The sequence below is a fragment of the Clupea harengus genome, unplaced genomic scaffold (assembly GCF_900700415.2).
Source record: "Clupea harengus unplaced genomic scaffold, Ch_v2.0.2, whole genome shotgun sequence".
In the NCBI taxonomy this organism is placed as follows: Eukaryota; Metazoa; Chordata; class Actinopteri; order Clupeiformes; family Clupeidae; genus Clupea; species Clupea harengus.
In genome coordinates, this window is record NW_024879771.1 from 1 (window position 1) to 21,292 (window position 21,292).

The following is a 21,292-nucleotide window of genomic DNA, read 5'->3' on the forward strand; positions in this document are numbered from 1 at the left end:
GTGGAATAATATGCCTGCACAGTTGTTGATATGTTAGCCTGCGCCATGACAACGTGCGATGCCATGTTCACGAGCTTCCGCTCCACAGTGTGAACTCACTGCCCTTTTTTCCTGGCTCGTCTCACTTGACCCTGAGCTAGCCGACCGCAGGCAAATCTGCGACTCTCATCTGAGAAATCAAATTACCCCAGGAGCGGGAGCTCCCTGTCAGCAGCACACGCTGTTGCGACGGGCAACAAAGCAAGCGGCTAGCATGTGGTTGGCTGTTCTGCCCGTCCACATTTTATTTGTTTACATGAGTAGCATAGCACGGTCCTCGTTTAAGGAAGGGTTTGCCAGCCTTTAAAAGCGCTTTATGAAGTTAGTGGTGCATTGTGAAGAGCCAATTTAGCACGATTTAGGGATGTGGTTCTTTGAAAGGCAATTTCTTTTTTTTTTTTTCTTAATGCTTGCCATCAAGTCTCCATTGAGGCCCAGTCCAAACTGGATGATGTCACAGCAAAGTGAGCCCTGAAGGCCATGTTGTGGTGTGTGTGTGTGTGTGAGGGGAGATGGTGTGTGTGTGTGTGTGTGTGTGTGTGTCTTGGATACCGACCTTGTATGCACTGCAGACTCCCGTCCTCTGCCCGGATGGTGAACGTCTCGCCTGGGTTCACCTGGACCACAATCACCTGTGGAACGACAGGGAATCAGAACCAGGGTCATTATAGTTAACAGACTAAAACTAAAAGTAGCCAAAAAATCCAATCCAAAAAATGATTTCGTATTTTGACAATTTTCCCCCTCGATTTGCATTGTGGTTGCTATGCCACTTTGTCCTGTTCTGTTTGACTGACCAAACTGAAAGGCTAAATACAAATGAAAACGAACGAAAATGTCAAACTTAGAATAACTCTGATCAGAACACATGCCAGGATGCAACCATGACAACAATAAAGAGAAGGGAGGGAGGGGGGGTATTGGAGGCGTGGGGGACCAATAGGGTCGTGTCCTCACCTGCTGCGATGAGTCCCCATTCATCATGGGGTGCATCACGGGAACCTCGCCGTTCAGCAGCGGCGGCGGAAGGTCCAGCATCTGGTCCGTCATCATCATTGTGACGTACATTCATGGAGACCTCTCCAGGACCCCCTTTCTGTGGGGCAGACGGGGGGAAAAATGGGAAATAATGATGACAACCTCTAAGCTTTAAACTTGCAGAGCGGAACCAGAGAAGATGAGCTATGAACGCCTATACAGAAAAGTCATTTTTTTTTTTTTAAGTGGAAAAAATGATGACAACCTCTAAGTTAAGTGAAACAGCAACCTCTCCCTCTCACACACACACACACATATATATATACACAAACGCACACATTTTTTTCTCCTCACGGAAGGTTACTAGCGGGTTAAGAGAGAATGAGTGAAGTCATTCTGATGTCACCGTCGTTTATATGATGATGTAATCCGAATGGGCATGATGTCATGTGTGTATAAATGCCGTTATAGAGCGGCCGGTTCCTTCTCCCCACACAGCTGGGAGATTTGGGCCGAGAGGGAGTGGTGGGGCGGGGGGGGGGGTGTAAGACGAGAAGCCTGCATGCCTACACTGCTGGGGATAACAAGGAGCCTATGGAGCTGCGATTTTCCACAAACGGGAGCTAGTCCTCTCAATGCTCTTCCAGAGAGATGCTTTCTGCCTGCAAAGTCAAAACAGTCTGAGGCTCCAGCCGAAGCAGAAGAGGACAGCACCTGAAGATGGCTCCATTAAAAGCGACTCAAAGGCGGAAATTAATAAAAGATTTAATTTAGGGGACCTGGCAGCCCAGCGATGATTAAGCAGAGTCAGCACTTTGGGCTAAACCTATCCCAACCTCTTGGTGAACTCCTTCCGTGGGAGTAGATGGCCACTGTTGGGGAAAGTAAGGAGCACTCCTGACAGCTCTTGCACTTTCAGGGAGTCAGGAAAAGCTTTGCAGTTCTCTTGCAGTCGATCACCTTCTGGCCCGGTACCATGGGATTTGGGCTGAGTGTCTGAGGCCACTGGCCCACTTAAACCAAAGAGGTTGCCAGCCAGCCACCTTCACAGTCTGCACAATCTCTGCCCCCTCCGTCTCCTCATCTCTTCCACTGAGAGACACAGCCGTCTGGAGCCGGCGCAGCTTCAGATCAGTCAAAGGGATGGAAGGAAAGGTCCCCAGCTGGGGCTTCAGAGGTCATCAACCCCTCAGATGACTCACGACCCTTCAGAAGTTGTCTTACAAAAAACAACTATCTCATGCAAGTGTAACAACAAAAGCAAAAGGCTCAAATACTTGCTGATCAATGACCTTTTTTCACCCAATCCAAATGTGCTAGATAACTTTGTTCATTTCTGCATATCTCCTTGGCCAATGCATCATGCAATACATACATCATGTCTACAATTCTCTCTCAGGAGCAATCACCCACTCACTATCAGTGGAGACAAATCAGGCTAACCTTGCCAAAACAAATGCGGTCTATGTTTCCAATTAAATGTTCAAATTTTGGGGATTAGCTTTCTACTTGACTCTTTTGCCTTTTTTCCACTCCTTTGCCAAAATTCTTGTGAGCAGTGCAGCAATGCCTGTAAGCTGGAAGCAAGCGGATACGTCTGGGTGGGGAGATGTCTGACCCTGCAAGGAAAGGCTGCAGATGTAACTGCCGAGGCTCCAACCTTTAGGCTTTCAATGTTATTTGAAGACTAAGCTCAAACCCCAAAAATCCAAAACCAAAAGCACAGCGCAAGCTGAAAAGCCAAAAAGACCTTTTCCCTCACAGCACCTGTGGCTCACTCGCTGAACGTCAGCTCTACAGGAGAGGGCAGTGAGGACCACGGCCAATTCAGAGGAGAGGAGAGGAGAGGAGAGGAGAGGGAGGACTTGTGAGGACCACAGCCAATTCAAAGGAGAGGAGAGGAGAGGAGAGGAGAAGGGGGACTTGTGAGGACCACGGGGTTTAGTGGGCAGTAAACACCTTCCTTCCCACTCACCAGCTACCAAATACGCCAAATGTTCTTTTGAAGCATTTAGCGTTTAGGGTGAAAAAGGTTAACTTGAAACTCTTGGTTTCTGCAACCATCAGTAAGGAACACAGGGGGACATTCATGTAATTTAGCAGCAGGGCTAAGATCATTAACACTGTGAGTTAACACGTCAGGTCCCTGGGGGCACACACACATCCGCCGCTCCCTCCTGTCTTTCCCGGAGACTGTTCCAGTGCGCTCCCCGCCCGCCCGCCCCATCATTCTCTTCATTCCTCAGGAGCTCTTGTGCCTCTCCTCCTTGGGGTGGGGTAGGAGCAGGAGGCATTTGGGAAGTTTTTTTGTTTTTTTTTAGGGCCAAATCTTCCCAAGAGAAATGTTCTGAGAGACTGGAGCAATCTGAAGAAGATGACGGTGAGAAGGATGAGGGGAGAAAAGAAAAGGCCATACCCCCTACCATCCAGGGTCACACTGTTATAACTATGTCACAGTGTGTGTCGCCTGCCACTGAGACAGAGGGGCCTTTCATGCCCTGGACACAGCGCTCCTATGAGGGTATTCCCCAGATTATTCCCCAGATTATTCCCATACTGACCCCCAAGATCCATCGCTCTCTCTCTCTCTCTCCAAGTCTGTCTGTGTCTCTCCCCTCCAACTTTCCTACTGCCCCCCCCCCCCCCCCCCCTCTGCCTATCCCCGCCCCCCCTCTCTCCTCCAAGCCAACACTCCCACCCACAGCACCGTCCGCATGCCTTCCACACAACCAAAACAACACTATGGAAACAACCGTTACCCTGGAAACAGCATCTCCTTGGTAGCTTTAGAGATGACGGGGAGCAATTTTGAAAGGCAACACAAATGAAAGAGGTCCGTTTGAGACCACTGCATTTTCCACCTTTGGGTCTGCCATAGGAGCGTGTCCTACTCAACCCTTTTTTCTGAGGTATATGCAGTGTCAACAGCACATAAAAAAAGCTAATCTTTATAAAACACCTCCTCTGTGTCTTTCATGCCATTTGACCAAAGGCTGTTTTTCAGTGCATGCACACATTTACACAGAACACAATCAAGCTCACTATTTGTTTCAGTTGATCAAATAATACCCCCAGCAGGATTTAAATGGTGATGCAGTAAGTCTTCACGGACCCTCGTGGCTGACTGCAGCCAGTGTATCCTGAGGACACTCCCTGCCACCCAACCAACCACAACCAGCTGGGACTCATCAGAAATCAGCTGTGAGAGACTACAGGATGCCTCACAACGGCAACCAAACCTCACCTCTCCTGAAGCCCCGGTCATTCCAAATCTCTCTTTACACTCCTCAAACTCAGATTTTTCCTGAGAGAAACCAAAAAAAAAAAAAAAAAAAAAAAAGCAGAGAGAGAGAGAAGACTTGTTTTCACGTCTGGCAGTTTTATGGGCCAGGATGGGGAGCCGGTCTGGCACGGGCCCTATAATCCACCTAATGATATGTAATAACACGAGAGGAAACTGGGGGAAACCAGGGAAACCATCGCTCTTCACACCCCCACCCCATATCTCTGAGAGAGAGAGAGAAAGACAGAGAGAAAGAGAGCGAGAGAGAGAGACCCTTTCTAACTCTGTAAAAACTTCTCTCTTTGAGCCTCTCCCTCTATACTTTCCTCCTCTTCACCCTCATTCCCTTTGCACCCTCTAGAGCCCTGTGTGCAGCTGAGTGGCAGCAAACGTACAGCTGGGTCCTCTCACACACCTCGAACCACACTCTCACACAACTGTTCAACAGACAGTCGTCTGCACAGCCCAAACTCTCACCTCTCCGAGTGTTCACCGTTTCCATTCGTCTCTCTCCCTCTCTCTCTCTCATGACTCACGTCTGCCTCTCGGATCAACATCAGCCGGAGAGATGAAATCACGTCTTTAAAAATATCCCTTCCTCTATCCTTTCCTCCCCTCTTTTTTTTTTCAACTCGTCACCTCTTCCCCAGAGGCAGACAGATTAAAAAAACCTTTTTTTATATCCTGCAGACAGAGCTAAGCCTAAACTGACAGGCAGGAAACTGAAAGCACGCGACAGGTATGCAGCCGGGCTGACGTTGTGGCTAAATGTTCAGCCGACTTTACCTGCCACCACACGAACCAGACAGCCGATAAGACCTCACCCATCTGGCAAACTGTGTGGAGTAGTCTGAGTAAATAACTGTGACCAGTCTGCTTCCCTAGTGGAGGGGTGGGGTGGGGGGCTGGGGGGCGGCTGGGGCAGCAATGTGCTGTAAGCAGAAAACCCCGCAGTCAATGTGGATGTGGAGCTATAGGTGACAGATGCATGGGGAAGCATAGAAGAAGATGGGAGGTGTGGAGGTTCGAAGTCGAGTCTGTGGCTAGAGAACCACATCATCCTGCAGTGGCCTGTGCAGCACATGTTCACCCATACACCCTGACCTGAGCCACAACACCTAAACCCGTCCCAAAAGAAGAGTGACACCTAAACCCGTCCCAAAAGAAGAGTGACACCTAAACCCGTCCCAAAAGAAGAGTGACACCTAAACCCGTCCCAAAAGAAGAGTGTGGGCTGTCTCTTTGGTGATGGGAGCGTTACCTAATGAAGATGTACCAGGGCGTGAGCGACCCAGATCCACCCGAAACACACAATGCAGGCCCGCACAGGCGAGCCCAGTGCTCCAGCCCTTTTCCTGCAGGGCACTGAAACCTCATCCGCGGTTAACTCCAGCTCTCATCTGACCGAACAATGCCGAGGGATGTTGTGATGAAGAGCAGAGAACAAAACATGGCACCACAGGAAAAAGAAAGGAAGAAAGAAAACGAGAACGGAGACAAGAGGATTCCCAGGAACAGGCTCTGGTATTGCGTAACCCCCCCACCCCTCCACAGCCTCCGCAGCTGAAACCTGATCCAGCCTCGGAGCATTCAGTATCACCAGACGAGGAGGCCGAGCGCATCTAAACCAGGTCAAGCTGTTCCCTCCACATGAATCATACTCCCTTCAAAACAAGACAGGAAAATGTATCAGGGTCGTACAGCACAAATAAAAGCATAAAAAAGTGGAAACGATTCGACGACCACACAAGCGGCCTTCTAGTGATGGGAGGACGAAGAAATGACAGGGTAGAGCGTATCCGAGGGGTGGGGTGGGGGGTGGGAGTAAACAGGCTGAGAAAGACATGTATGACGAGGCAGCTGCTGGCCAATGTTGACTAATGCAAAACTCAAAGCAAATGTGCCACGTCACTGGCGGGGCCTTGTGCCTCTGTGAGGGACCTCCCTGCCTTCCATGAACAATCAGGCTGAATAGTCTCATGTGGTCACGCTCAAATTCAATTTCACATCATTGTAATTATAAATAATTAAAAATAGAAAATGCGACAACACACTACGAGAGAGTGCTCGCCTGTGTTGTGGTGCTTTTTGAAACGCACGCCTCCGTTGTCCTGCCCAAGTGACGACCCTCTCTCCAGGAGCTGTGTCAACACGTCATTCAGCGGCCCGAGAGACCCCGGCCACCACAGGCACTGACTGCCATGGGGCAGTATCTGTCCCCCTAAAGAAACAACACAACCCTGCTCCCCTAATTTATTCCTAGTTGAATTCACGGCGACCTCAGGCCTGCGTGTGTGTGTGTGTGTCCTGTGTCGCCTACATATATATATATATATAACACGTGTGTGTTGCAGTGAGTCGTTTGTGCAATAAAAAACTGACAGCAGTCAGCCTTGTTTGTTTGTTAAAACACCCCACCATCTGATGTGTGTTTATGTGTTGAAATCACAGACTAGCTCCTCCTACTTCACCTCCTCCTAGCTCCCCCCTTTAACGCTCTCCCTCTCCCTCTCCCGCTCCCCTCCTTTCTACTTTAGAGGGTCAGCAGGTCACATTCCTGATCCTCATTCGGGCCTCAAACTACATTTTACAAAAAAAATTGGCCCAGTATGTCTTTGTGTGCACAAGGCTGCCACACACACACACACACACACACACACACACACACACACACACACACACACACACACACACACACACACACACACACACACACACACACACACACACACACACACACACACACACACACACACACACACACACACACACACACACACACACACACACACACACACACACACACACACATGTTTGTGTGTATGTGTGCACGTGTCTTCCTAACTGAAATCTTAGGGGAAAGGGGTTGGAATGGTTAGGTGGAAGGTGGTGTTATTGGGGGGCCCAAACACTGCTGATTTGCTCCATATTTCTCCTGGGCCGTCAAGAGTGAATAAGGGCAGAAAACACTTCCCCTCCAAGGGGCAAAATCAAGAGTAGGGGCAGCACCCTCTAACCTGCCACGTTAACAGTTCAATGAGCCCAACCTCCCTGAGCTTTAACCCCTAAAAGACTGAGGCCTGTTAGACTTTTTTTTTAGATACTCTGACATGCCTTGATGTTTTTTGTATATTTCCTCTAACTAAAAACATTTCATGCACAAGTGCCATGTATGTAGAAGATTAAAGGTTTCTTAAAGGGTGTTCTTTTCTTGACTCTAGGACAAAAACTCACGGAGCTTTAAAGGCATATTGACAACAAGAAGAAACATTTACATATCCCTCCACGGTCGTCACATCCATGCACATGCTTCATGCCCTCGCTAGCCAACTCCGCCTGGTTGCAAAACACCTTGGGAGCCAATACACATTGCAGGGCCCATCTCCAACTCACTTCAAGATGTTAGTAAAAGATTAGGCTACCCTCTGGGTACCCTGGGAACACAACTGAGCACAACAAAGCAAAACAGATAAACAAACACACAAAAGAAAAAGGGGGTCGTTCACTTTGAGGGCCCACTGCATTGCAATGGGGTATTTTTTTACGAGAGAGGGGGGAGGTGAGCGGTGAGCGGTGAGCCAGAGGAGATCCTATCGTGGAGTCTCCTTCAGCGCAGCAGACGTGTCCAGACAAGATATCATCCTAGCCCAATCCGGCCTCTTGTTGTTGCAACAGGAGGTCGCAATGCATTTACTGTGCGCTTGGGATGCAGCCGCCCTGGAGGGACAGCTCAGCGCATGGTTGAGATTCTTGTCCCCAAGACGATGGTTTAGTTGGCATAGTGCCACTGCCACCTCATGAATATACTTGAGCATGAAGCCATCAAGATTCCCAAATCCGATCCACTAATAATATAGATCCAACAATAGGACTAACAGGTTAGATGTTTAAAAATGACAAATGTGTCCAGAAGCATGTATATTAAATATTACCATTCTACCTCTGAATGCCAAAGTCTTCCACAGTCTTGATTGACTTAGTGTGTTGATAGTAAAGCACTTAAAAAGCTTACATCAGCACTTGATAAACACAATAATGAACACCCTACTCTGTACTAATCAGGAAAAGATTTCTGATCCCTTTGAACGTGATACCATCAAAACTCTTTATACACGAGACTGCAGAGCCCTATAATCTCCTCCAAATGTGCAAAGAGTTTTAAAGCAGAGAGAGAAAAAAAAATCTCAAAAACCACAAAGTGAGCCCTGGGGTAGCTGTATTTAATGATATCTGCATAACAGATATTACAACAACAAGGGCTCAATGATGACAGCCAAACAAACCCCCTTTAAATCCCCGGCAGGAATCAACGAAGACAGCTGGGGTACACTGCCTGACTTCTTCCCCAATTAAAGACATGGCAGAGGATTTCTGCCAGTTGTGTAAGTGGATAACATCAGCACACTTCAAAGTGTCTGCACAGCAGGGACTCAGCGGCCTCAGAGAAATGAGTGGGGGCATGAATGACTGGGGGTGGAGGTGGGGGGTACTGTTGGATGACAATAACCCAGGTGCAAAACATACGACATTGGTAGAGAGGGGAATATGCTACCCTTCCCTCTTGATCACGGTACAAGTTGCTGTGAAAGATTGCCTTAAAAAAGTTGAATTTGATGTCAAATGAGCTTATCAGTAATCAGGTGAAATGATCAATGATGTTCATATCCTTAGCAGTTAAGAAAATAGGAGGTGGGGGTAAGGTGTGAGGAATTTCTGGTGCTTTAGTCATGTTAAGGGCAGTTGAGCCCAAGAATAGAGCTATTTGATAACACCAGAGGCTTAACATTCTTGTAATTTCTAGGGTTGGGAGGAAGGTCCTGGGGGGAGAGGGAAATGTTTGCTGGAAGGGGGGGGGGGTGGATGCCAGACAACTGAGCAAGCATTAAAGTAACACTGAACTACGTGAATGCAAGGCATTCTTTACAGCTATGACAAAAAGACAACAAAGGGGAACTGTCTGTCACCAACCTGAAAAGTACCTGACAACAGCAGAAGACCCTGGTCCCTCATCTATAAACGGTTGGATGTTTTACTTGCACCAATAGGCCTACAAAATACCCATTGTGTTATTCGCCTCTTTGAGACTCCCGCAGACGCACCTTTAATCGCATTTCTAAGGCTTTATTCGTGCCCATACGGAGACCAAACATTTATGAGTACTTATCATAAAGCTGTGATGACAGTTTTTTTTTAGCAAAACAACTAAAATAGCAGTCCAGTTTATCGTTAGACCAAAGGAATCGGTCAGCTTCACCTCTGCCTCGCTTTGGAATTTCATCTGACGTCATATATTTGGGATCAGATTTCTCCTGCCTATGCTAACATTTCGCGCTCTCAAAACTGCCGCCGGGATCGAGTTTAGAATTTTTCTGCAGTGCCCGGGGGTTGTAAAAAGCGCTAAAAACATCCCAACAGAAGTTACTTTGCTCCGACTTCACCACCTGAATGTAATTAGCCAATCTTTCAAACTTGATGCAATAGGTTATTGCCCCTGTCTGTGACGTCAGACATTTGATAAAGTTAATCGATTAAATCGATAATAGTAGCCAAGACATCTGCAAACTACTCAAATTTACACCTTACGACAAAACAACTTTAGACGTTGTTGTCTGTCTGATGGCGCGTTCAGTGCTTCGCCAATACTGCCCTTTAATCATTGGCATGACGCCATCCTTATAGGCAAACCTGTAAGGGGGATTTGACGTGTCAACTCTGACTCCTGTATCCCATGAAAACTTTTTGTGCAATAAGTCCAAGAACTTCCATTGATCACATTAATATGCAAACACCAGCACTGGTTTTGGAAATAAGTATGGAGACTAAGTTTCGTAACACCGATCAGGTTCCAATTCCAGAAATGTCGACAAGTGAAGCATTGTTATCATGTCCAAATCGCTACTGTCTAAATATAGCTCACATCGAGTTTGAAAGAAAATACGACATAGTAGCCTGTTAGTATGTTAACCTACTTTGTTGCAGCGCGAAGTCATACTAAGTTCCAAAACTCTGACGCACAACTGGCAACACAAAGCGTTTAAGGAAATAAATGAACAACGACAATATCAAGTTAAATATGTAGTCTATAAGGTAATGAAAATAGCCTTTAAAGTCTGAATTTAATAGTCAAAACAAAACATTCAACTCAAAAACGAAACGAATGCGCTGCGAGTAAGCTGTGAAACTTTCGTTTTCCACTAAAAGCCAAGACTTCCTATTTCCATCCAAGCAGACAACCGGCGTCTTCTCGCCCCAGCAATTTTCTGCAACTTTGTAACTTTGAAGTAATATAGGTCACATGAAATGTCCGAACATTGACCACGACGAAAAAGCAACATATCGCATGTGTCTTACCTTTGAATTGCGAAATCTTTGACGATCGAGGCGTGTATCCACTTTTTTTCCCAATCTTGAATCAAAATGTAGCCATTCCCAGACTGCAGCGTCTACCGCGGTCCAAGCTAGTATGGGATTCCGCCATGTCAATTATGTGTCAACGCACATGGGGGAGTAGACGTGCCCAATTCTACCGTATAATACTAAGTAGCCTACCTCATCTGTGGGTCTGTGGTTCCCATTCTTGGAGATCCTCAGAAAATTAATTCAGTAGGCTAATTGCGCATCATGCAACGACAATTATGACAGTTAATAGAACTTATTTGAGACATGTTATGTTAAACTTAAGCCTCTAGGATCATAAAGGAAATAGCAGAGACCTTGAAATAACCGTATTTGCTCGTTATCACAGAAAAAAACCCTAAAGGTAGCCTAGAGCCCGTTGGGGAAAAAGGGTTTTTATAACATTTTAATAACTCATGGTACCATTTCAGTAAAAGCTTTATAAGAAAAAAAAAACCGAATGACCTATTCTGCGAGAAAGGGTCTCTGAAATTCTAGTTTATATGGAACGGGGGGATTTGGTTATACATTGAGTTTTTTCCACGCAACTGATGGCTCGATTGCCAGAGGGCGACTGGTGAAGGAGATATAGACATTTTAAGGATATCAAATATATCCTTTATGTGATCTACGGGAACAGACTAAAACAACTTTTTGTAAACCGTGTAGCCTATATTTAGGTAGCGTAGCTTATGCTACCTGTATTGCATTAAGCGGTCAAATTTAGCTCGTTTCCTTGTGGGATTCAAATGGATAAAACTGTATGTCTCTAATATGTTCAGAAGAACAGCAATCATATTCTGATTTTTACCATAACCAAATCAAATTACAGCCTATTTTAATTAAAACCCAAACACTACATTTGATTTGGCGGTATAAATTGGGAGGCCATGAAGGAGGGCGACGCGATTGACACTGCACCCAGACTGCGCATGCAAGACGACTCACGCCCGCGCTCCGGGATCCTAACCACACACAGGCGCACATTTGGGTTGTTTGCCCTACTTTCCGCACAGCTGCATTTAGGCGTGACGTCTGCACAGATGTGCGCCTACACACTCCAAGGAGGAAAGGCAGCCTCTGATCAGATTCAGAAGCAATAACAGACAGTCACGCGCTTAGATTTATTTATCTGTTTTTTTTATTTTTCTCTCCATTTTTTCTTTTGTTATTCCTCCCTTTTTCCTTTAAATACGGGTACATTAAACTGTGATTTATGTGAAGACCTTTATTCATATTCTACAATGTTGTTGTCTCTCACGTCCTCTTTTTCTTGGCAACATTCAGATGTTATCTGTTGGAGGCAGGGGCGGAGATCCCATTTCATTGTAGGGGGGGACAATACATGGTCAAATTTCAGAGAGTAATTCCGGGGGGGGGGGGGGGGGGGACATGAAAAAATTGCTGCTAAAAATAAACTACTAAATACCAAATTCTCTTATCACATTTACAAACAGAATATCGAAGTCATTTTAGAATTCTCTAAACAGCATTAAATGTACCAACACGAAATATTTATTTACAGACAAATAATGTCTAAAGTTCAAGAGAACTTGATGCTTAAATAAGTTATATAACAGCTCACGGACACTTTGACAGGGAATCGAACTAGTAACCTCCTGATTATAATACGACTTCTCTACCCCCTGTACCACTGCCACCCCATTTGGCAATTCCAGCATAGTTAATGGACCGCAGGAAAAGATGACATTAATTTACCTTCAGATAATTTAACAAATCTGGAGAGGCACTGAGATGTAGACCTACGTTTATTAACTAGCATGAACCTGCCCCTGACAGGACAGTGTCTAGACTGTCTAGCTAGCTATCTTAACGGTGTTAATGACCGGCATGCGTGTGTTATGGGCAAACGTTCACGTTGTCATGCCAATCCATTAATAAACGTATGTATACTTGTGCATATCGATTGGAACTTCGTAAATGAAGTTTAGAAAAAAAACTTCTTCTTTACATGTTCTTACTGCGTTCGAGAATGAGGTAAATCTCTTTAGATATCGTGTATCATAGCGGCAGCGGCAGGGGACAGAGGAGGAAACAGTCTGACAATCTGACCGTGTAGGCTACTGGGCTGATTAACTGAAACACGGAGCTGCCGGTAGCCCTGCCCGTTTGAAACAGCATGTGAACCAACCCACTTTGAGGAATAGGGGGAACATGATTTTTCAACACTTAAAAAACACATTGTTTTACGTCTATAATTAGCACCGCTTGTGTCGTCGTATTTTTATTTCATATTACTATATTAAAAAAAAAAAAAAGTGTAGTTTCCAATGATTGTTGGGGGGGGACAACTTTATGGTAGGGGGGGGACACGTCCCCCCCGTCCCCCCCGGGATCTCCGCCTATGGTTGGAGGGAAACGTCAAGTTGGCCCCTAGATTAGACTCTGTCCGGTGAGTGAGTCGCTTCCATATCCATGCCTGATGAGGAGTCAACCCTTTTTTGACACATTTTTCAATGATGCAGAACTTGATGCAATCAGGCTCATGCTCCATCACTCTAGCTTTGCAAAGGAAGACTTTAATGATAGGCGGTATTTACCATGGAAGCACTTATATTCAGAACGTAAGGTCCAGCTAATTATCGTCGTCTCTTCTATCTTCAACGTCTTAGTAAAAAGTCGTTTCGATGATGAAACAGCTTCGGAAGTGTGAGGGCACACAACATAGATCAGCAGTGACACCTTGTGGCGATGTAAAGTACTCCAAGCGTGGACCTCTCCACCATTATGTCAGCTTGAACCCAAATACGCAACGACTGAGCCTTCTGCTGTAGAACTACCCTATAATGTTTGGTTTACACAGTTTTAATCTAACCAGGAGGCTATCTGCAGGTTATTAAATCAAGCTCTCCCTGTCAGGAGGACTCAAACTTGGCTTGTTTGTTGTTGTTGTTTTTTTAATTCAACACAGCCAACACAGTTAGACTAATGCCCTCGAATTAGTATTTTTATTCTGTTGGTAGGTAGCCCAGTCCAGAACCCTGTATTGATACCATTTCGTATCTTATCAATACAAAAATAGTCAGTCACACAAGAAAGACGATTTTTGATGCTCAAATTATAATCGAGACATAGTAAATGTCCAATTCAGATAGCATTCACGTAAAAATTAATATTGTATTTTGTTCGTATTCAGCTCTGTGGCGGAGGCAGTGGCCGAACTTCAATAACTCTGAAGGAAACGTAAGGGCTTCCTCAACCAAAGCGATTTATTGTCAGATGTCATAGAATAAAAACAAATGCTCTCAGTGGTCAGAAAAGGCCCAGCCTACTTGGTGGGTGGGCATTCCTCGTAGGCTTCCGTACACAATTGATTTCAAAATAAAATGGATACTTCACAAGGACTGAAATAAAGCAAGTTAAATATAGCCTGTTTGTCAACATTTAATATATGCCCTGTATTTCTACTTGCATAGAAAGGACATTTTAGGTGAGGCGTTACTACTGTACCCTAACTATTGAAATGAAAAGTTTAAACGTTCCCAGTAGTTGTTTACAGACACGTGTAAAAATCTATAAAACTCCTTGCACATTGTCAATGTAATACGAGGTTACGCATATGATGTTCAAGTCGTTAACGATTTGAATCATTAAGCTATTTTGAATTGGATTCTATAAATCCACCGTCCCGCATAAGAAACGTTCGGTCTGCCTACGTCGATAATATTTTTGTTATAATCTAAGGACTCTTATTCTGAATATGCTGTCAGATTTCATAACCTTAGAGTCTAGGCTTTAGATGGCTTCACACGCAGCCCGCAATTAATTCTCTTTGGTTACCGAGACGCCTTGTTCCACCAAGGCTGGTTTTGCGCTAGGATACTGAAAATGAAGCCGTTTGTCACTGCTACCTTGTTATTGTCAGTGGCAGCTGCGTACTATATTTACCTTCCGCTACCTAATACTGTATGCGAGCCATGGAAATTAATGATTCTGGATGCCGTTTTCCGTAGTTTCATGCATATGGTAAGCCACTGCTTCATTCACATCAGAAGCTCAGTCAATTTCTCTCTGCCACTCTTTACTATCTGTGTGATTGTATAGCGGGTCATTTTCAAGAAACAGCCTTCAACAGCAGGGTGCTAGATTGATGGGAAGTTATGTCTGCGTTTACCATTATCACACTTTTTATGTAGTGGCACATGGAACCGGGTTACTCATTTCCTTGCCTGTTGCAGGCCTAGTGGCTTTTTTTTTGTAGGCTACTTCAGAGAAGCGGCGGTAGGCTATGCAAGATAAGTAGTCTGTAACAATTGTGTCAAGTCTTGTCCTTGCACTACGATCGTTTTGTAACATATGCCCTACATTTTCTTTAATGAGCTCGCTGTTGTTCCATACATCGGTCACTTAACTCCAAGTATGCAATGATTGCTGTCCTAGTTAATACATGTTGCCAGATCACTTCAGTTACAGTACCCCGGTAGGTAGGTGGTTGTGTGTAATCTTTTCGTTGTCAGGTGTTGTGGATTATTCCACAAAGCAAGAATATGTTATTTCGAAGAAACCGAAAACCTAGATTCACAATATGTGGCTTAGTCGATTGCAACTCGTGTGTATAAAGTGCTCAATACAATGCAGTCAGACATTTCCTGACAAGTATCAAATAACGCCATTGGTTTGCATTATGGGATGATTACAGTATCTTTGGTCTTCTTTTTACACAGGGGGACTTGGCTCACGATCTTGGCCTCAGCCACCACATCCATGTAATTAATTACATTGTGTCAAAAGTCGAGGTGAAAGGTCCTCAGTCCAGTAAGACAGTGCAGGTGACTGACACCTCCTTTGCTGGTGTGCAAGCTCGTGTGTTTGAACCGACCACACAAGTGAAGGAGCACCATCTCAAGAGGGGCGTTGTCTACTTTCACGGAGGTGGATGGGCCATGGGCAGTGGACGTGAGTAGAGGGTATGAATGTGCGTGTGTGTGTGTGTGTGTGTGTGTGTTCTTGTTCTGACTTGTGAATATTAAAAACGACTGGCTAATCCGGTCCCTGAATCTAAACAATAAGCACTAATACAGTCCCACACATTCTTCAGTTTGTTTCATCCCCTCCTTTTGAAGCCACACCAAACCATGGGTGTCACAATGGCAGTCCTGCTAACAAAACGTTCCACCCATTCTTCTCAAAGCTCAACCATTTGAACTACTCAGCAAGCTGTCATGACTTTTTGTTATATGTAGACTTACTCGCAAGACCTGTTGACTTGTTGTTACCCATTTCTAATACCTGACTCCTTATTTGAAAGGGATGCGCTCATATGACTTGCTGTGCCGAAACATGGCAGAGGAACTGGATGCGGTCATCGTGTCTGTTGAGTAAGTATTAATAAAGCTTTTGCTTTTGAAAGCTAGCATGATATGAGTGACACTACATTTTAAACCATAGTGTGCAGATTGTGGAAGTTTTCATACATAATCAACAAAACATGTGTGTTATCTGTGGACCTTTGTTCTGGACAATTCTTCTGTATATGTTTGTCCTATGAGGATGTGGGGCGCTGTGGGTACTGTACTCATTGTTCTTCCTGCTTCTGGGAATGTCTGGATACGATGTACAGTGTGTTCATTCTGTTGCCGCGTTGAATATACTTTGTTTTTTCTTCTTCATCATTGTTAGCTACAGCCTGGCCCCAGAAGCCCATTTCCCTCAGCCGTATTATGACGCTCTAAAGGCCGCCACTTTCTTCCTGAGACCCGAGGTTCTGGCGCAGTACTCTGTGGACCCAAAGAGGGTGGCTATTTCAGGTGACAGTTCCGGGGGGAACCTGGCGGCTGCTGTGGTCCAACAGGTCGGTAAAAAAGTTGGTGCATTTGGCAGTGATAGTTGATACTGTCATAGTACAAATGTTTACCTTGTATGTATGCTTCAGGCTCAGTGAAGGATCTCTTAGTCCTCTTCTCTCCTTCTGAAACAGATGGCCGCTGAAAACAAAACCTCCACCAAATTCAAGGTCCAGGCCCTGATCTACCCTGTGCTCCAAGCTCTGGACTTCAACACACCATCCTATCAGCAGAATGGAAACACCCCCATCCTGTATCGCTCCGTCATGGCCCGCTTCTGGCTGGAGTATCTGAACGGCAACACCAGCCTGGTTCCTCTCCTGCTGGCCAACAACCACACAGCCCTGGACCGGACTGGGGTACCGGAGGCAGCCAGGGCTAAGGTGGACTGGACCCGTCTGCTCCCTCAGTCCTTCCAGAAGGACTTCCACCGGGTGTCTCCAGCCCAGGGCAGTGCACAGGTGGTGGAGGAGCTGCCGGCACTCCTGGATGTCAGGGCCGCCCCACTGCTGGCGGAGGAGGAGGTGCTGAGGGCGGTGCCGCCCGCTTACATCATGACGTGCGAGCACGACGTGCTACGAGACGACGGCCTGATGTACGCACAGCGATTGGAGGAGGCAGGTGTCGCCGTCACGAGGGACCACTACGAGGATGGCTTCCATGGCTGCATGGTGTTCTCATTCTGGCCGGCCAAGTTCACCGTGGGAACGCGCAGCATGTGGAACTACATCCGCTGGCTGCAGGAGCATCTCTGAGTGGCCAGAGAGAGCTGGTACAATAGAGAAAGATGTGTCATTCCATGTCATGTTAACTGGACTTGAAATTGACCATTTGTGACACAACTTGTATTATAGGACAAGCTTGTAACCACTACTTTGTAACCTTTCAAATAAGGTTTAAGGCACTGGATTTAAATCATAGTGTTACATTTTAATGAAATTAATTTATTTGTCAGTGCAATATTTCTCCGCAAGCCATTATTCTAGGCACTAGGTGGCTTGTTTTGTGATTTGGATCAGTGAACTGTTGGAACAAGCCAGACCAATGATTTGGCACTGTGTGCTCTCCACTTTACTTTAATACTCCCAAATGCACAAAGCCAAATATGATCACAAAGCTTTTATTAGAATGTATGTCTGTGAGACCACTGTATTAACAGTATATCATCACCAAATAACTACTGTCATTGTAGAATAATGTGAAACATGGAACAGGACAATACACCATACACAAGAAACACAGGGATTTGAAGTGAATGTTGCTGTATCTGTGTTGGGTGCCTTAGAAATCCTACATTACTTGAAAGATGTATTTTGGATAACCACTATGAAAGAAACTATCACTTCTCTCTTCAGTTTAAGAGTAAACAAGCTGCCATGTGACGGATTGTAATATGTTTGATACTGGGCGATGCCAAAACTGGCACCTGAGCCAGTAACAAAGCTATTTTTCAGCAACATTTGTATATTTTTCTATTGACAAACTGAGAACGCGAGTTATATATTGATATTATATTTTGAACATAGACGTATAACAAAGGCAATGGGAAAATAAAAACACTAAGTATATATGACCTATTTGAAATCTATTTTAAAAGATGATATATTACTGTTCTTATATATGGTGTATGTTTTTGTTTACCTATTTCATCTTGAGCTTTAAATCCAGTTATGTCATAATCTGACTTTACCCTTCCCAAACTCCACAGTTATGTACTGATATAACTCCATTCATTAAGGGATCAGTATGATCTGTTCACGGCAACATGCTTCATTCAGCTCCGTAGCCGCAGAGGCTTGAGCTGTGCCTGGGAGGTTTGCTCCAGCAGTATTAACCAGGAGGGTTCGGAGAGGCCCACGGGCGGAGATAAGCACTAAGGAATGCACTCAGTGCTGCAGCAGTCCTGGCCCGCACGAGAGAGACCTCTGGAGAGAGCATGTGATTCACTCCACAGCACTGTGTATTTATGTAGAATGGTAGAGAGCCACAATGCAGTGTGGGTCTTTATCTTAGTTCTTCGTCAAACACTATGTCTGTGAATGTTCTTTTAATAGAACTGAGGGGAAGATGCTTCAGCAACTTCAGGGCTTTGATGTGTTGAGCCGTTTTGCTGTTTTGCTTATTCCTGTTTTTCCAGCATGAGTTTGTAGTCTTTTTTGTTTTCTCCAACTCCCTGGTTTTGAAGCTTTCCACTGGTATGACAAAGATGTACATTTCCCACATTTTCAAACCAAAATCGTCTTCACCAAAAACACATATGTTATGTTATGAGCCATATTATCTCAGACTTCCCTTTGCTTGTTCTGTTTGCTGTTGTTACACTGAATGTAACTGTTGTGATTTAAGTTGATTATACATTTTGAGTTGTTATTTGTTTGTCATTAAAAAGTCTTCACTGTGTGCTACCCTGCAACCACTAAATTTGACATTTCCGTTAAATTGTTGCATTGTGTCATTTCAACAGGAGATGTCACTCTTGGTCTCTACCTCCGTGCCTCTTTCAGTCGTTGCTTCTACCCTTAAAACCTGCTGTGAAGACAAATCCAGCATGCTGGGGATAGAAGATCTTACCTCAGCTTTTTGGTGGTTGTGCTCATGAACTTTTCAGTAAAATGAATTCCAAATTCTCCCTGAAGCAGTTTTCACAGTACTGGCCTGAAACCAGCTCAAACTCCCGAGTTTAGAGTGTGCCAGACTACAATGGAACAATACAAATAATAAAACATCTTGAGAATAGAGTGAGAAGTTAAACAGCTCTTCAGAATGAACAGACATTTGGCTCTCAGCACTCTGTGTGTTGCTGCACGTCGGCCCCCAAAGGCTGACGATTCTGTGCAGAAGTTTCTGGAAGAACCTGTTGATTTTCATGCCCTGACAGGGAAGCCCCTCTGAGAAATAAGATAGATGTTTTCATGTCAAACAACTCTGAAATTGAATGTGGCAGGTCACATGACCAAACCTGATCTCCAAACCCTCGCACAGATGAGGATAAGTTTGTCAGCGTGCCCAAACATCCACGGAACATAATACGCATAAACTTTATGTAATTCACCCAGAGGAAGGTATTTGCTTGCCAAACCTGGTGTGTAGCTCAAACTATGCCAGCCAGAGTTATCACAGTCCATCTCGTTAGGTCAAAGAGTTATTCATTAATCACCCAGGCTCAGTAGCTATGGCAAAGGAAAACAAAACCCTCCTAGTTGTGTGCGAATGTGAAAGTTCACATACCACTCGTGCAAGAGAATGTTATCATTTGACTCGGGTTCACATTGTATTGCGCTTCCTGACTTTAAGGCCACACAGTCAGAGACTAGCTTGCTTCACGGGCACATGAGGGGTTTTCAGTCTTTAAGTCCTTGAAGCGGGCTTTCTTCCCTAATGACACAAGAGCCATGTAGACACTGACTCACACGCCAGTCTATCTAAAGCTACCTTTGTTTGCTGTTGGACAGATGCCTGAAAACAGATGCTACTAATAGTCTGCCCTAAACAAGCATAACTCATATCCTATGCCATTAACTGTGATGTCAGCTCAGTGTAGTGTCTGATTGGAGAAGCCTCCCTTGCAAATATAAAAGCACAGTACCTTCTCACGTTCACTGTTTCAGACACAATGGACAAGCTCTCATGGCTGTTCAATCATTTTATTGTTGTTAATGGATCCCTTTGTTTTACACTGCCCGCATCCATGTCTGTGATGATCTTCAGATGTTTAGACGAGTGCAGGAAGATGATGTTTGAGCTCAGTTTTTGGCCATCTCTCTGACGACAGAATGATCTGTGTGTTTATGTTGTTAACTCACGAGTTCTGGACATCCATCATGACCCCACCCATGGATGACCACTGGTCTTTCGTTGCCTTTCCTCCCAAAAACCGGAGGCCTGCCAAATACTAATAAAAAAAAACTTCCATCTTGCACAGATTTGTATCCGCAAAGATCACTTAGACAACAACTTACTTGCCTCCCTCTCTTGGAATGAGAACAACATTCTTCTGAAAACTCATAAGCACTGAACTAACTGTCAAAAAAACCCACATGATTATTACACCTTATTAAATTATGAACTCTGTAAGATTCATGATCAAGCAGCTGCTGTGACCACCAAAAGTTGGCCAGCAGAATATCCAAAATGGTTATCTTATCATGGTCACAAAGGAAAGGTCCCCACAATGGATTTGCACAGAAACCTGGTGTCAGGAAGCAGACTGAGGTGTGAGTGACTGCAATTAATCATAGTATGGGAATGGGGGAGGCCATTGAGAACCATCTCAGTCGGAGAAACCAGATTATCATACAGAACAACAAAAGATTGCCAGACCTGTTTGCATTACAAGCCTAGCTCATTTACATTAGAAGCCTAGGAGGTGTCTTAGAACAGTATATATGGCTAGAATTAGAGATGCTTGTTGTTCAGACCTACACCGCTGAATCCGGAGTATGTTCTACGTGCTTCGTAACTGCACTTTACTGGAATAAAGATTGCTGCATCAGAAACAAAGAAACTTCCTTCATTTCTTACAACTCTGTAAAAAAATTCCAGATAATTAAAACCTAAGTATCAGAATTTTGAAATCTCAGCAGTATCTTCTAAATCTTCAACTGCCATGTAAGCACCATTTGCAGTCTGTGATTGATTTCAGCCGAGACGATGGACTGCCCATTCATGCACCACCAGAGAAAGAGTCACTCAGTCATAAGCCACCGGAGTCTGGGAATCTCCCTTCCTCTCCAGTGACTCTTACTCATATGTGACTTCATGCGATATAAGCGCTCTTTTCCTCCTTGTTTTG

The 21,292-nt window shown here is 44.9% G+C and overlaps 1 protein-coding gene and 1 long non-coding RNA gene across 2 annotated transcripts; one reads left to right on the forward strand and one right to left on the reverse strand.

The window, feature by feature from the left end:
* Positions 1-423: 423 nt before the first annotated feature.
* On the reverse strand, positions 424-10,797 carry LOC122130325. The gene is made up of 3 exons (XR_006151855.1): positions 10,652-10,797; positions 997-1,135; positions 424-671 (listed from the first exon to the last, which is right to left on the reverse strand). It is a non-coding gene; the product is annotated as an uncharacterized LOC122130325 (long non-coding RNA).
* Positions 10,798-14,308: 3,511 nt separating this feature from the next.
* Positions 14,309-18,899, forward strand: LOC122130324 (neutral cholesterol ester hydrolase 1-like). The gene is made up of 5 exons (XM_042705041.1): positions 14,309-14,683; positions 15,382-15,613; positions 15,966-16,035; positions 16,337-16,508; positions 16,635-18,899. The coding sequence occupies exons 1-5, from the start codon at positions 14,546-14,548 to the stop codon at positions 17,253-17,255; spliced, it is 1,233 nt and encodes a 410-aa protein (XP_042560975.1). The 5' UTR covers positions 14,309-14,545; the 3' UTR covers positions 17,256-18,899.
* Positions 18,900-21,292: the final 2,393 nt, after the last annotated feature.